Consider the following 17332-nt stretch of genomic DNA (forward strand, 5'->3'; position numbering starts at 1 on the left):
TCTAATGGGCAGTAATTTACTGAATAAACTGGTAGCTAATGTAGAATTAGCACACCAGACAAGTGACCGCAGCAATGGTGCGGTTCAACTCAAAGATTGAAGGCAAAGCTAGGTATTTTGCAGTAAGAGACCACCGTAAGTTAAATACCTAGCTTTGCCTTCAATCTTTGAGTTGAACCGCACCATTGCTGCGGTCACTCATCTGGTGTGGTCTTGTGATTCCTCTTCCGGGCTGATGAGTGCTAAAAAGCACGAAACTGCAGTCCTCGGATGGAATAACTGAGTTGGTGGTGTATTTTAAGTATTTCTGCCTTAGCTCTGGCTTAGGGCGGTAACTTACTACAAATACCATGCTTCGCCATCAATTTTTGAGTTGAATCGCACAATTGCTGTTGGTCACTCATTTGGTGTGCTAATTCTACATTAGCTACCAGTTTGTTTGGCTCTCTTGGCACCTTTAAGAGGCTTTCCGCCGCCAGCTCAGTTACTTCCTATTTCGGGCTCATGAGTGCTAAAAAGCACGAAACTACAGTCCTCGGAAGGAATGACTCAGCTGGCGGTGTATTTTATGCATTTCTGCCTTAGCCATGGCATAGGGCGGTAACTTATTGCAAAATTAAAAAACATATTTAGCTAATTACTTACATTTGGATATTTCTCGACGCTCCTGTATATTTCTGTGCCGGGGAGATTACCCAGTAAGCACGTCTCTGGGCTAAGAGAAAAATTGAGATCAAAATTTGGAAATAGTATTTAAAAGCACGGGTGGAGAGTCAGTAAGTAAGTAACAAAATTTTTCGAAATAATTCTCATACTGAATTATTTTTCACTAGTGGTACCCGCACGGCTTTGCCCGTAGTAGAAAATTAAAAGGTCTTTTGGTTCGCCTGTATATTTATAAAAAAATGTATGGTGAATTTCTCGCCAATCGGCTTGCCCATGTTACGGTTCCACGTTATAATAACTTGGTAATTTACTCGTCCATCTTATGGTAATTTCTCGGGAAAATGTTCTTAAAATTGGAATAGAAAAAGAACAAAATTGAATTTTCGAAAAATCGCTTCGAGGTATACATCTCTGTGATACAAACTAACTTTGTGCCAAATTTCATGAAAATCTGCTGAACGGTCTAGGCGCTATGCGCGTCCACAGAGATCCAGACAGAGCGACTTTCAGCTTTATTATTAGTAAAGATAAATGATTTGACATGATAATTACTTATTCTTTTTTTAATCTTTCCATATGAGAAGGAACCAATCAAAATTACACGTGTCCATTCAAACGATTTTGTTGAATTCACGAAAAACGTGTTTCTAAATAAACTTTTATGGAAAATTGTATTTATATATTTAGCTTGATTTAGTCTCATTTATATTTTTAAGAAAAAGCTTTCGAATATAGGAAGATCAATAAACTTGTAGCTAAATTTTTTAATCAGGACAAGTATTCATTTGATTGAATCTGACATGCATTTCTTTGATTTAAATCGTAGTGAATATGTTTGTTTAAGCGAATTAAGAATCTAAAAACATTCCCAGACGTCTGCCATAACCTCAACAGCAAGTAAGCACAAAACTTGACAGTGTAGAACAGTTCCAGGTCACATGGTCGAAATAGGGACCTCCTGTTACCCCGATAGAGATGGTTTTTTGATTGAAACAATTCTATAGACATGTATATGTTTGATTTAGGACTCCTAAGTTTTAAAACAGAATTTAAATGGGGCAAGACTTCCCTTGACTGAAACTAACAATACAGTGTTCGAAGAATCATAGTGTAATATTTTTTATCAGCTGCTAACGTGCCATTCTACTCAAAACGGTAAATTTGTCCCGCACGTGGTGCTTCATATATTTCATAAAAAATAATAACTTAAAAGGATGATGAACAAAACTTTGTTGCTTTAGAAATCACAAACGCATGTGTGACTTCTTAAGAAAAAATTTTCTTCAAAAATTATTTCTTTTTTACTTCCTTTTACAAAAAAGGAAGTATTGTATTCGCGAAAAAATTTTCACTCAAAAATCGCCCTTAATTTCCATTTTGCTCACCCCCAAATGAATGTTGAGTTTTTTTTTCGATTCGACCACATGCGGAAAAGTGCCTAAGAATGTATAGACACGCGAAATATCCATTTTGACCATCACCGAGGTAATTACAACGACTTTTCTCGTGACGTCTGTATGTATGTGCGTATGTATCTCGCATAACTCAAAAATGGTATGTCCTAGAAAGTTGAAATTTGGTACATAGACTCGTAGTGGGGTCTAGTTGTGCACCTCCCCTTTTGGTTGCTTTCGGATGTTCCTAAGGGGGTCTTTTGCACCTTTTTGGGGGGAAATCATTGTTAATTTCGATGTAAACTCAAGTGGCGTTATAATTTGTCGGACACTTGGCGATATATCGCCAGTCTTTTGGTCGCCAAGTTTTGTCGCCAACTTGGCGACAAATTTGGCGGAGTTTTTTTTTTTTTTTTTTTTGGTTTCAATTTGGCCATTGTTGGTGATATTTAGAGAATAAATATTGAATCACATTAAAATAGCGAATAATGGGGAAATGACATTAAATTGGAGTAAAAGGAAGTCATGTGATGCACACATCAGCTCGTTATAAAATATAGGAACCGTCACGTGCGGGACAAAATGACCATTTTCAGTGGAATAGGCGTATACATTTTTTTTCAGTGGTTTTAATAATTATTTCTAAACTAATGAGATATGTTTCCTTTACGTTTTAACCATAGCTTTCAAAATTTACAATTTGTTTCGTCATTGCTGTATTAGTAGAGCGAAAAGTTTAGCTTATTCATAAGCAAGTTACCAGAGGTTGATTTTAGATGTCCCGCACGTGACGCATGTAAATAAATTTCATTTTAAATAACAGAATTGTTTAATAAAAATATAATTGTGTCAGGAGCATCTTTGCATCAAATGTAGAGATAAAAAAAATTGTTTACCCTTGTTTCATTAAAATATTAAGAGATATGACGAAATGTTAATGAAATTTAAGCGTATTTTTGTCCCGCACGTGACGGTGGAATGGTCCTTACTCAATTTTGTTGAAACTGGAATGTGTGGATTTGATTGGTACTGCAGATCGGATATCTCCGGATCAAATTCGTTTATCTCCTCTTGTACACTGTTAAAAATTCAGGAAGATTTTCTGGTAATTGTTACTGTAAAATTGCATCGCCGACGCATCGCTGATTTTTACGGTAATTTATACCGGAGAAATAAGCGATCCCAGCGCCAACTGGTTGCTGTGGCCTACCGAGGAAACCGTAAAATTTTACAGTAACATTTGATTTTTACGGTAATAGTTACTGGCAACATGGATGCCAGTAACAATTACCGTAAATTTTCCGGAAAATTTTTAACAGTGTAATGAGGTTGTTTCCTTCAGTTAAAAGTATTACTTTCAGTCACTGAAATTGATAAACTATGCAAAAAAAAATCATGGAGCGATTAAAAACTTTCATTTTCCCAACGCATAATTTTTAAAATGTCCGACTTTGAAAATAAGGCGTGGTCTTTATGACGTCACAAATGATGTACTTTGGCGCATCTGTCTACCGCGATTCTGCGATATGATAATCAAGAAGCGAATTAAATATTGCGCTCTGCGCTTGATATCAACCATATTGTTAGCAAAACATGTGAGTAAAGAAGCAAATTAAATATTATGCTCTGTGAATGGCATCAGTGAACGGCATTTCATCATTTGTGATGTCATGTGCAGAAGCTTAAACAATGAAATGGGGTTGTTTCCTTCAGTCAAAAGTGCTACTTTTTGTCACTGAAATTGATAGAATAAGCAAGAAATAAAAAAGAAAAAAAGAAGGACCCAGAAAATACTTTAATTTTCCCAACTGTTATTTTTAAATTAATTTTTAAAATTTCCGATTTTTCAAACAAGACGTGGTCTTGATGACATCACAAATGATGCAATTTGCAGCATCTTTGTACCGCGTTTCCACGTTGTGATAATCAAGAAGCGAAATAAATACTGCGGTCTACGCTTGCTATCAACCATATCGTTGCCAATACACATGAGTAAAGATGCGAATTAAATATTTTGCTCTGTGAATGGCAACACTGAATGGCATTTCATCATTTGTGATGTCATCGGCAGAAGCGTAAACAACGAAAGCTCACCGATTTAAGTAATTTTTTTTTTTTAAATATTAAACTTAAACAAATTATTTAAAAAAATGGTCAGATCCTATGTTTTTAAGCATGCTCTTTCAGAAAAAAAAATACTTTTAAAATTTCGGAAACGACCCTATTGCACCGTTTAAAATAGTTAAAAATATTAAACTTTGTCAAATTATTTTAAAAATGGTTAAATCCTATGTTTTTAAGTATGCTCTTTCAGAAAAAAATACCTTTTAAAATTTCGGAAACGACCCTACTGTTATTGAAAGAAAAAAAATGGCGAGGATACAGTTCTCAATGTTGACGAAATTATACAACGTTGTCAGAAAGAAATATTTCGAACCGTGTCTTCTCGAATGTCATTGAAGAAAAACAACCTAAAATGGTGCAATTTCCAGTATTTTTACGCACCAATTGCCTAACAGCTGGTTTTCAATTAATTTCCAAATTATTGCTCTAAATGTGAAGCTTTTTTCGAAGCTATGTTGGATGAAAAAAATCGACTCTGTTTTAATATCACCATTTGTTATGAAACGCCTAGAAAGTTACTGTAAATATGTTTTTGTTACAGTATTATGCACATTACAAGAAAAGCCGATTTAAAGTTTTTGAAATTGCTGTAAATGTGTTTTCGTTACAACGTTCATCATGGGACAAAAAAAGCAGTTTAACGGTGTTAAAATCGCTTCACAATTCCTATTGTATATATCTCTCTCTATTTTACAAATTATTTGTTTACTACTCACGATATGAAATCATTAAAGATATTTGTTGAGAATCTATAATGCAACAAAAATGGTAGGTCGGAATGGAATTATAGCCCGTTCTACCCGACGATCACGTGGCTGGTTCTGACACTTTCACAAAAATAGAGTGGAATCCATTTTTTTTTTAAATTTTTACAAAAGTGCTTTAAACAACAGCTAAGTAAACATAACTTGAAGACTATACATAAAACATAGCTTTAAATTTTATTTTCCACTCACTTTGAATGAAAATGAGCAGTTTCCAAAAACCACTGTAAAGTTACGACCCTATAACACTTTCAAATTAAAGGCAAATGCCAGCTTTTGTTTACTTACAGCTTACAAGAGATTTTAACTACAGTAGAACCTCGTTTATCCGGCCTTCGTTTATCCAGATCTCTGGAAGATCCGGATCAGTTTTAGAATGGGCTCGTTTCCGAAATCTTAAAAGTATTTTTTTTCTCAAAGAGCATGCTTAAAAATATAGAATTTAAACATTTTTTAAAAATTATTTGACAAAGTTTAATATTTTTTAACAATTATTTTAATTGATGCGCAGATTGAAATTCATTTTTTGCGCTTCTGCACATGAAATCACAAGTGAAGAAATGCCATTCACTGATGTCATTAGCTCACAATTATCATAACCTGTAACAAGAGTTAACGGCAAAGCGTAAACATTTACCCGGCGATGGAGTTAGCATGCATCATTTGTGACGTCATAAAGACCACGCCTTATTTCCAAAATCGGACGTTTAAAAAATTAAATAAAATATTACTGTTAGGAAAATAAAAGTTTTTTCCAGCTCCATGTTATTTTTCTGCTTATTCTATCAATAACAGGGACTAAAAGCAGTACCTTTGACTGAAGGAAACAACCCCATTCGGTTGATATCAGTTTCTTTCTCCTTTTGTTATTGACAAAAAAAAAAAAAGGCGGTAGTATAGTTTTAGACGCTAATGTAATAATATAACGCTGTCTGTAAAAGAAATGGTTTAAACCGTATCTTTTCGAATGTCATTAAAAAAACCTACTTAAAAGGGGGCAATTTCCCCTCTTTTTACACACCAATTTCTAAACAGCTGATTTCTAATTAATCTTCAAACTATTGCTCTAAATTTGAAGCTTTTTTTGATGTTACGTTACACGATTAAAATCGACTCTGTGTGTTTTAATACACTGGCCTCAAAAAGTTAAGGTACAACATGTTTTTCGAAGCTCATCATTAAAAAAATGGCAGTAACAATAAAATGCATAGTTTGCGTGAATGATAGTAACGAACTTTAAAACAATTTATGAAAAAACAATAGCTGGCACTTTTGTTTCATAGAAAAGAACATATCTTTATGAATGAGAAAAAAGATGCAAATATCAAGCTTTTGTGTGTAAGTTGTGTTGATTTTTAATAGTTGTTGGCAGTTTCGGTGACAATAGTCAAAAGAGTTTAGAAAATGTCTCAGAGACGTCGTTCGCCCAATTTGTTAAGGTGGCGGGCAGTTGGATGAATGGAAATGGGGTTGTCGCAGGCTGATGATGCTAGACATCTCAATGTGTCTCGTAGTGTTGTTCAGCGACTTTGAGATCAATAGCAATTAGAAGATTCTGTGTGTAGAAGAACTGTTCCAGCCCGACCACGTGCTACAACACCTGTAGCTCGTGTCCGTCTTCTAGTTCTTTCGGCCCGAAGGAGAAGAATCACTACTGTGCCGCAGCTCGTTGCAGACCGTTTTGTAGCATCAGGAAGAAGAATCTCAGCTACTACGGAGCAAAATCGTCTTCACAATGCAGGTCTCTATGCAAGACGATCCGTTGTGGGTGTTCCCCTCAACGGATCGCAGAGAAGGATCCGCTTATTCCGGACGTGAGAACATTTTTCCTGGACCCAGCAGCAATGGGCTTCTGTGCTGTTCACAGACGAGTCCAGATTTACTTTGGAGAGTGATTCAAGGCGTCTACTAATCTGGAGGGAACAGCGCACTAGATACCATCCAACCAAAACTGTCGAAAGACCACAGTTATATATAGAGGTGGTGGAATAATGGTTTGGGCAGGGATCTCGCTCGGTGGTCACACTGACCTCCATGTGTTCCAAGGAGGAACTATGACTGATCTGAGATATCGGGATGAGATCTCCGATCCATATGTCCGCCCATATGCTGGTGCTGTTGGTAATGACTCCATTCTGATGGATGGTAATGCACAACCTCACCGAGCTCGGATCGTTGAGGAGTATCTTGAAGATCACGGTTTGGGACGAATGGAATGGCCAGCTCGATCTCCAGACGTGAATCCGACAGAACATCTTTGGGACTATCTTGGCAGACAGGTTGATGCTTTAAATCTTCCTACAAGGTCGTTACATGAGCTGGAACAGGGCTTACTCTGTGTCTGGTCTTCGCTTCCTATTCCGGTGTCCGACAACTTAATACACAGAATGGAAAATCGATGCCGCCGATGAATTAAAGTTAGGGGGGACCACATTCCTTATTAGAACCCATTTTTGTATTGTTTCTCTGACATTTTACAACATTATACTGTGATGTTCTGTTTTCTTCAAGAACGGACTTTTCCGCGAAGATTGCATTTTTTGTTATAAATCGTTGTTGCAATACATTTATACAAATTTCTATGATGCATTCAACAAAAAACCATCAAATGCACATATCCTCCAAATTTTTTTCTTTCTACATTCATTCATTTGCAAATTAGACGCAAAAAACTGGTTGTACCTTAACTTTTTGAGGCCAGTGTATTACGTTTATGAGACATAGAAAGTTACTTTGTTACAGTATTATGCATATTACAAAGAAACCAACTTAAAAATTTTTAAACTGCTGTAAATGTGTTTTCGTTACAGTGTTAATCATACGACAAAAAAAGCAGTTTTACGGTAATAAAGTCAGCTTCACAATTTCTATTGTATTTTTCTGTCATTATTTTAGAAACTGTTTGCTTACGACTCACCATCTTAACATAAATCGTTGAAGATTTTTGTTCAGAATCTACAATGCAGCAAACGTGGTCGGTCAAAATAAAGTTATATCCCGTTCTACCCGACGATCACGTGCCAGTTTTGAAACTTCTCCAAAATAAAGTGGAGTCCATTTTCTTATGAAAGTGCTTCAAACAACAACTAAATAAATGTCCTTGAATCATGGCTTCATCATGGTTTTAAATTTTTGACTCAATCAATGGAAATTTTGAGCAGTTAAAAAAAAAAAAAAAAAAAAAAAAAAACAGTAAAGTTACAACCAATTCTGTAAAAACCTTCAAGTTGAGGGCTAATGTCAGCTTTTCCTTACTTAGTGCTTACAAGAGATTTTAACCACAGTAGAACCTCGTCTATCCGATCTCCGTTTATGTGGATCTCCGATTTTTCCGGATGAAATTAGTAGAGTTTAAAAAAAGTTTTATGTTCACAGAAATAAAAAAAGTTTAAAAAAATATGAAAGCTTAACTTTAAGAGCACCAAGTATTTTCTTTTCATTTTGGTTAAATGTGAAACTTCTGGATAGATAGTGCAAAATTTTTTTCAGTCTAACAAACTTGGTACTAACGTACTTGGTTTGTCAGTCCGACATCAAAGCCAGCTTAACTGTAAGTGATAAAGTGTTTTACTGAATAATACAAATGCTAAAGTAAAAATTACATAGGATTGTACGAAACAATCCTATGTAATTTTGTTACAAAACATTGTTTTTGCTGTAATAAAAGGTACGACTGAGGAGAGCTTAAGGTACTCCAGGGGTAAAAGCGTTAAAACCATCTATTGTGTCACCGGCCGGTGGCGAACGAGGGTTGGCGATCGAAGCGAGCGGGGGGCAGAGCCTTCTAGTAATAAATTATTAAGTTAGAAATTATTTACATGATAATCGTTAATGATTTCTGTATCTAAGGTATAAATAACTAAGGTAATTAGCTTCCATATCTTAAACTTAAATAATACTCCAAATACAAACAGAAATACAATTGCTATTCAATCCAAAAGAAACTGCTAAAAAAGAAATAAGTAAAAATATTAACTGTGTTTTTACATCCGAGGAAAACAGGCGACATTTTAGAGTACATAAATTCCACTAGGCACACCGCAATCTCAGAGCATCACGTGACTTACTATCTACCAATAACAATGCGAATAAAACTAACGCCAAGCCATGGAAAAACGAAATCAAAAAGTTATCTTGACAGCTCGATAATATCTGTATTAGTCAATGTTTGAAGACTAACCTTGAAAATTAACTAGAAAATCGCCCGTCGCGTTTACGTTTGAACGAACCCATTGCCTGTTTGGTGATATTTTGATAGTTGAAATGGTAACCCTAACTCCAGCGGATTATCCCTCAACTCCAGTACGTAGCGTTCATTGTTGACCATTTTTTCATTTCTTCATTCCCCTGAAGTGACACCAGTAAAACAGTTAAGTTACCGGATCGAGTTCAGCCTTGTCACAAGAAAGCCTTTCCATGCATGTCAAACATTACCAAAATATATTATCAAGTTATCATACCGTGGCGCGAGTTTCATTGTTGAAACAGGCGGGTTACTCGATCATTGGCTATTATTGATATGAGTATGTGTATGCAAAAAATTCAAATAATTTCATGAATTTTAACTTCATGATGTGTTTTATTTTTGATAAAAAATTATTTTATAAATGAAAATGAACTTTGCAATATCAATATTTATTGTAAAGGGCTTTCATTGTTGACCATTTTTTCGTTTCTTCATTCTCCTAAAATGACAGTATTACCAATAAAACAGTTAAGTGACCGGATCGAGTTCAGCCTTGTCGCAAGAAAGCCTTTCCATGCAGGTCAAACATTACCAAAAAATATTATCAAATTATTATCACGTGGAGCGAGCATCATTGGGGATGACGTCAGCGTTACTCAATCATTGGCTATTATATACGATTGAACTCTCATAATACGATCACGTATATTATGAAATCACGGCTGAAAGGAACATTTTGTTCGTTAATTTTGGTTTGCTATCTAGTTACATTAAAAATTTCACGTATAATATGTACATTAAATTGAAAGTCTCGGCTAAGACGAACAAAAATTTCTGACCTCTTTACTGAAAATTTTCGTGGTTGAATACTGCAATTTTCTTTTTTAGAAATTAATCATTATATTTAGGTAGTAGAAGTCCTATTGTGTAAAGGAAGAGTATTAAATATTTTACATAGAAAATAAAGCCCGTACATTTGTTTACCTGTGGACATTTCAATTTACTAGGACAGAGGTTCCCAACCGGTGGTTCGCGAACCCCCAGGGGTTCGCGAGGTGCAGGAAGGGGGTTCGCGAAAATTTCGGTGCAATGGCGGATTTTTCCTAGTTTGGTAAAAAATTATAAAATATTCAATTTGCACACAGTTACTAAATTTTCTTTTTAAATTTGAAAACGCGCCAGACTCTTGTATTAAGCTCAAAAAAAAAAAAAAAAAAAATCTTTCAGCGGTTTTATAATCTTGGTTAAAAAGAAATTTTCTCTTTTTTTTTCGATAGACAACAAAAAGAGATATCCTTCCTTCTTTATTGCGAGGCGCCATGCAGAAACGTTGTATTGAGCTGTGACGGGGATCACGATGACCTTAAAAAGGCGCCATCGCGTGGAGTCAATCAAACAATATACATAATATACATATGTCGAAAAAAATTAAGAATTCTCAAACAATGCATCATAGGGGTATTATTTCTAATCTGGTTGAAATATAACTAGGGAATTTCCGTCGAATTCAGTCATCGAATAGCAGACATGACAGCAAAAGGCTCCAAACTTAAAATTTATTACTGGATTTTACCCATCTGTTCGTTTTCAAAAATATATAACATTAGCATGCTCATAGTTCTGGGGAAATAGTTGTTAACAGACGTATTTAGAGATACTTTAGAGATGCTTGAAAACAAGTGATTTTGTTTGCAATTGGTTTTGCTACGTGAACTTGCTGCTCTGTTTGTGAAGTTATAATCGTGTTGGTAATTTTTATGATTTAATAACTTTCTGCTGTTATGGATCGATGGTTGAAAACTGGTAGTTTGGTTGAGCGACAAATGGACAAGCAGTCAATCGATCAACCCTCAACATCAGCAGTAACTTTCGAATCAACACAGGATATTGAAATAGATAGCTGTAATGAACTGCCGCCTCCCCCGACTAAACAGAAAAGTGAACTAGGGGAGAAAAAAGGAAAAAAGCGAAAATATGACAGTGACTATTTACAAATGGGCTTTTATTTTACTGGAGAAGAGTCTGAACCTAGACTGCTTTGTCTTCTCTGCAACGAAGTTCTAGCGAACAGCAGTTTGAAACCGTCACTTCTGAGAAGACACCTCGAAACAAATTATCCAACACACAAGGATAAACCTATCAAATATTTTAAAAGAAAATTGGAATATAATAAAAAGTGTAGCGTCTCTACGTTCCTGTTAGAATCCAACGAAGATAGTAAAATGGCCCTTGAAGCTTCATATCGAGTCAGTTATAGAATTGCAAGATCTGGACAGCCACATACAATTGCAGAAAATTTAATTGGACCGTGTGCTAAAGATATTGCTAAGTGTATGCTGGGAGAAAAGTCAGCAAAAAAAATTGACCTGGTTCCGCTATCAAACAACACAGTATCACGCAGAATTACTGATTTGGCAAGTAATGTGGAGAAAGAACTTGTGAATAGAATAAAAGAGAATAATTTTGCGATCCAGCTTGATGAGTCGACTGATGTAGCAAACGCTGCAATATTACTTGTCTATGTTAGGTATATTTTTAACGATACAAATAAAGAAGATGTACTATTTGCAAAACCTTTGAAAACCAACACAACTGGAGAAGCAATTTTCGAACTGGTCAACAGTTACTTTGAAGAAAATGGAATAGATTGGTCTTTGTGTGTGGGGTGTGTGCACGGATGGTGCAAAATCAATGACAGGAAAATTTGTTGGCTTTGTGGTGCGAGTAAAGAAGATCAACGAGAAAATTGAATGGACTCATTGCTACATTCATATACAAGCATTAGCATGTAAGTGTATTCCCGCAGAATTATCCGCTACTTTGAATGATGCGGTAAAAATTGTAAATTTCATAAAATCACGTGCCACAAACTGCCGTCTATTTCACGCGCTTTGTGAAGAATTGGGAAGCCATCATGTTACTTTACTTCTTCACACAGAAGTTAGATGGCTTTCCCGTGGCAAAATTTTGACACGCTTATTTGAATTGAAGTCAGAAGTCCAACCATTTTTTGTTGATCATCCATATCACTTGTCCACTTGCATATTCAATCCTCTTTGGATGCAAAGGCTTGCATATTTAGCTGACATCTTTTCAAAATTAAATGAGTAAAATCTATCCTTGCAAGGTGCAGTTGTTAATATTTTCGTTGTATATGATAAAATTGAAGCTATGGTAAAAAAATTGAATTTCTGGATCCAATGCCTTGAAATGGGTGAGTTTTCTTGTTTCACTTCTCTTAGTAGTTTTTTATCAGAAAACTCAATGAAACTTGATGAAAGCGTTAAAAGAAATGTATGTGAACATCTGCAACATCTTGAACTAACTTTTGACGAGTATTTTCCTAATAGGCGCAACGTCCCTCTCTCAAACAACTGGATACGCAATCCTTTTGAAGGAAATCCATGCTTAGAGAACACCCTGACATTACCTGAAAAGGAAATGCTCATCGAGTTATCCTGTGATAATTCATTGAAAACTACCTTTAAAGAGCTCTCGTTAATTGACTTCTGGCTCAGTGTAAGAAATGACTATACCGTTTTGTCCAAAAAAGCAATTCGAATTTTATTACCATTTTGTACAACATATCTGTGCGAGAAAGGATTTTCCTCCTATACTTATCTCAAAGATAAATACCGAAGCAGATTGAATGCAGAGCCTGATTTAAGACTCAAACTGTCAGACATTGAACCAAACTTTCAGTTTCTTTGTTCCGTCAAACAGCCACAAATATCGCATTAAGGATTTTTTCCCCAATTTAAAGTATGCTTAAAAAAATAGTTGGTTTATAAAACTTCTTGTTTATCATTTTTCTTGTAGATGTAGTTTTAACTTTTTATTATTGTTTGCACTTAATGATATTTTACAATTATATTTTTGTTTATTGCAATCAAATGCTGCAAAAAATGGAAAGCAAACATGCTGTTTTTTTTATTGTTTCTTACATGTTACTAATTTCAACATCAGGGGGTTCGCGAACTTTTTTGCCTGTTCCAAGGGGTTCGCAAAGAGAAAAAGGTTGGGAACCGCTGTACTAGGAGATAAAATTGTTCATCTTCCATTGTGGATTACAACCTATTCCGCGATTGTCGACTATCATTTTCCTTTTTGAAAATTTTCCAAAAACATTTATTTATAAGAAATAATTGATTCTTTTCTGAAAACAGATTACAAGGTGTGTATTAGTATATATATATATATATATATATATATATATATATAAGGATTGGTGGATATATTTTTGACATCTTTTAAAATACTTTTGTCTTGAAATTGAAAAAAAGAATAAATAAATAAATAAACGTATCAAAAGCATTTTGCGATGAAGATTTTCTTGAAAAGTATTATTAAAATAATACTTACTACTGTGAACGGAACAAAATTGTTATTAATGAGAATAGAATTCCAATGATCAATCCGTAGTCCATGTCTAGAATAATCACAGATAGAAAGGTAACCACCCATACAGACTGAAAAACAACGAAAGAATGAAATTAATTCTTTTACGAAACATTTTTTATTCCCAACAAACTTAAAACAATAAACTTAAAAAGAATCAAATTTAAGTCTTAGCGCTTTTTGTCATCATTTTAAAACAGTTTTTAAATAGTTTTGTGTCTCTTCATACCTTTTAAAAATTTATTATTTTTCTTATACTCATATTGCTGCATTTTGACAAAATTTTTATTAGTTTACAATTAAACTTATTAACAATTGCATTTTGTGTCATCACGTTTACATAAATCTTAAAAGTTTTTAAATATTTTTGTGCATTTTCTTAACTTTTAAAAATTTATTGCTTTCTTATATTGCTGTATTTTTACAAAATTTTTAACAGTTTACAATTATTTGATTTATGACTCACTAGCAATTGCATTTTGTGTCACCACGTTTACATAAATCCTAAAATTTTCCTTAGAAAAGTTTTTCCCTACATTGAGGGCAAAATTTTTTAGTTCAGCACATAGTCATCTTGTTTTGAATTTTTACTGGCAGAAAACGAACTTCAAAAACGGTAGGCGAAATATTTGACACTTGAACAAGTCTACAGTAGCTTAAAAACTGATTTTAAAAAAGAGACAATTTCTCAATGTATTGAAAAAGAAGATTGGTTATTGCTCATCCATCTTATACATATAAAATCTGAGTATCTATCTATCTATCTATCTATGTCCAAGCTTCTTCTCCCGAACGACAGTGAACTGACCATCGAACCAGGTATCGATGGATTCGTCATCTTCCCGTCTTCATGTTTGGCTATTTAACATAATCCTCCGATAATAATTAGCGGAGATATCAATTAAAAATTATTAATTATGACTCTTAGATTTCAAAATAAAATCCATATTTTTCGAAGGCTTTCCTCCATTCAAATTATTATTCAGTGCTTCAACTCAACTTTCCGGATGAACGCTTTTATTAAAATTTACAGCGTGAAGAAAATCATTGAGATGAAAGATCTGTTGCCATTTCTTTTTCTCGAATATAAAGAAATAAAATTAGGCTTTTGTTTTAAGGCTTTTCCTGTAATCAGGGTGTTTAAGTTGTTTACTTTTCGATTATTTTGCCGTAATCTGCAAATTAATTACTTTTGACTAAAGGAAACAACCTCATTGAGAAATTCAAGTCATAAATATTCAATTAAGACATCATATTTTGTGTTTTAACGGAAAATAATGACAAGCTTATAATTTTACTGCAATTTGCTTTCTGACCAGTAGGATTCTCAGTGCATTTATTACAGCCCCTGACACATTTGTCTAGAAACTAGTGTCAGTGTACTACAAAAGCATCAACTGGACTGCTCTTACATTTTTTAGGTAGCCCGTGCAACGCCGGGCACGCAGCTAGTAATGTATTAAATGATGACAAAAGCTGATGGTTTATTAAACGAAAAGCAGTAAGAAAATATACAGTGGCTCCCAAAAGTGTTCGTACACTTTGAAATTTTTGAGAAAACCAAAATAACGCGAAACTGAATTCAAATATGAAGTCCAATATTTTTTCACATCATTCCTATGTCATTCTAAATATAACCCATTAGTTTTTTCAAAATATTGACGGATATTCTTTTTAAAATGGGTCAGAAAACGAAGAGACGGATAAATAATACGTCACAAAAGTCATCGTACACTTAAATATTTTCGAATAAATTCATGATTAAAATTATGATACGTCGTTTTTTTTATTATTTTTGCATTGCGTTGACCCTTAAAAGTCATTTGGCTTTAATTTTTTGTTTGTTTATTTCTTAATATTGTGCTTATTACTTTAAAATGGCTGGTGTTCGTAAAAAATCATAAACACCATTCGAAATTTGAATTTTTTTCCTTACAGTAGCGGTAAATTGGTCTGAAATGTCTCTAAATAGGTTAATTTATTCCATTCTATAGTAAAGTGCTTGATAAAATTCTTTAAAGAAAAGAATCGGACCGAACAAAAGGTAAGAAAATGTCAACCGGCAAAGTTGACAAAGCGTGATCGGAGATTTACAGTTAAAACAATTATGAAAAATACGAATTTAAGTGCTGTAAAAGTTTCTGCAGAGTTAAATAAAATACATTTAATTTTCACCTAAAATTATTCTGTGATTAGCTGTATTAAATGGAACTTCTTCCCGCAGAAATTTTCTTGGCCGTGCGAAAAACAGAAAGCTTCCGCTTTTCGTCGCAAAATCAATGATAAATAAGCTCAAAATGTTTTGGAATTACGTCTTGCTTACACACGAAAATAAATTCAACATTTTTGGTTAAATTGTTGCATAATTGTAAATGGAAGAAAAAAAATTAGGAACTTAATCTTAAGAACTTAATTGGACCAGTTAATCAGGACGGTGAAGTTGTTTTTGTGTGAGGGTGCATATCAGTATCAGGACTTGGTAATTTGGAATTTTTTAATGAAATAATGAATCATGCTGTTCATTTAAATATTTTAAAAAACAATTTCAAACTCTTAGCCAAAAATTTGGTTATCGGGAACAACTTTGTTTTTTATCAAGATAACGATAAGAAGCACACGGTGTTTAACGTTTGCGTTTAGTGCCTCAAAAATTGTCCTCAAGTTTGGAAAATACCCCTTCAATCTCCAGATTTGAATTTAATGTAACATATTTAGAAACAACTGGAGGCTAGATTGCGAAAATACGGCTTTGAAACAAAAATAGAGTTAGAAACAGAAAGATTCGAAGTGTGGTTAAACACTTACTCAGAAATGAAGCAAGAAAAAAGAATGAAATCTATTCCCAGACGTTTAAAAGGTGTTGTTGATACTGCATGATATTCTACTAAATAATAATTTAATAAAAAGTTAGATTATTCAATAATATATAGATATTTTTCAAAGTGTACGAAGAGACTTTTGTCAGATAAAATTTCCGGCACTTTTTGGTTTTTAAAAAATTAAGTTTTAATATTAAAAAAAAAAATTCATGCAGTTTCGTTGAAAATTGATCATATATCTTATAATTAAATACCTATTCCGAAATATTAATTCTAACCAGTGGATAGGGTCCTATTTCATTGATAGTCGTAGGTGTACGAACACTTTTGGGAGCCACTGCAGGCTGCTGGTTAAATATGCTAATCTGTAAGCAAAAATAACAGGCAAATATTAAAAAAATAATTTAAAATTCTTACCGCGTCCAGCTTGGATGCATTCCACGCTCTTCTCAAGTCTCCGAAATACATCAACATCGATTTTAATGACATCACAATTACAGCGGACAGAACACACTGTGTTAAATGAAAAGAAAAACGAAAACAAAAAGGAGATGTTACTATCACAGACTATTAACGGTCACTATTTACTTATTGGATCAAGTTTGCTTACCATTTAATTGGTACTTACATTTGGCAAAGGTTCAAACTGTGGACCCAAAACAAAAAGGACGACTAACATCAAAATACAGGACACCAGACTCGCTATCTAAAATAGAAATTGCCCACAAATAAGAAAGACATCGATCTTAGCCATCAAAGTTAATGTAGGGGAATGTGAAGCAGAGTGAAATGGTTAAGATGACGACTGAATTTTTTCAAAATGAACTAATTGGAAATTTATTTTGAAAATTACAGTACATAAAGAAAGATCATCGTATTCTATAATAAAACTTGCGTTGAAACAGTATTTGTTGTTTTTGGCAGTAAATTTGAGTCTTAAAAAAAAAGGTAGAAAATTTTCACTTTTTTTTTTCATGGGGC

General features: G+C 33.9%; 1 protein-coding gene across 1 annotated transcript in view; it reads right to left on the reverse strand.

The window, feature by feature from the left end:
- Positions 1–17332, reverse strand: part of LOC129229239 (sulfate transporter-like) — a 107782-nt gene that overhangs the window by 14759 nt on the left and 75691 nt on the right. Inside the window, exons 11-14 of the mRNA XM_054863504.1 lie at positions 16980–17057; positions 16769–16864; positions 13497–13603; positions 646–715 (exon numbers count right to left, since the gene is read on the reverse strand). Of these exons, the coding sequence (XP_054719479.1) occupies positions 646–715; positions 13497–13603; positions 16769–16864; positions 16980–17057 (351 nt within the window). The remainder of the gene's footprint in view (positions 1–645; positions 716–13496; positions 13604–16768; positions 16865–16979; positions 17058–17332) is intronic.

The sequence above is a fragment of the Uloborus diversus genome, chromosome 9, assembly GCF_026930045.1.
Source record: "Uloborus diversus isolate 005 chromosome 9, Udiv.v.3.1, whole genome shotgun sequence".
NCBI classification, from domain to species: domain Eukaryota; kingdom Metazoa; phylum Arthropoda; class Arachnida; order Araneae; family Uloboridae; genus Uloborus; species Uloborus diversus.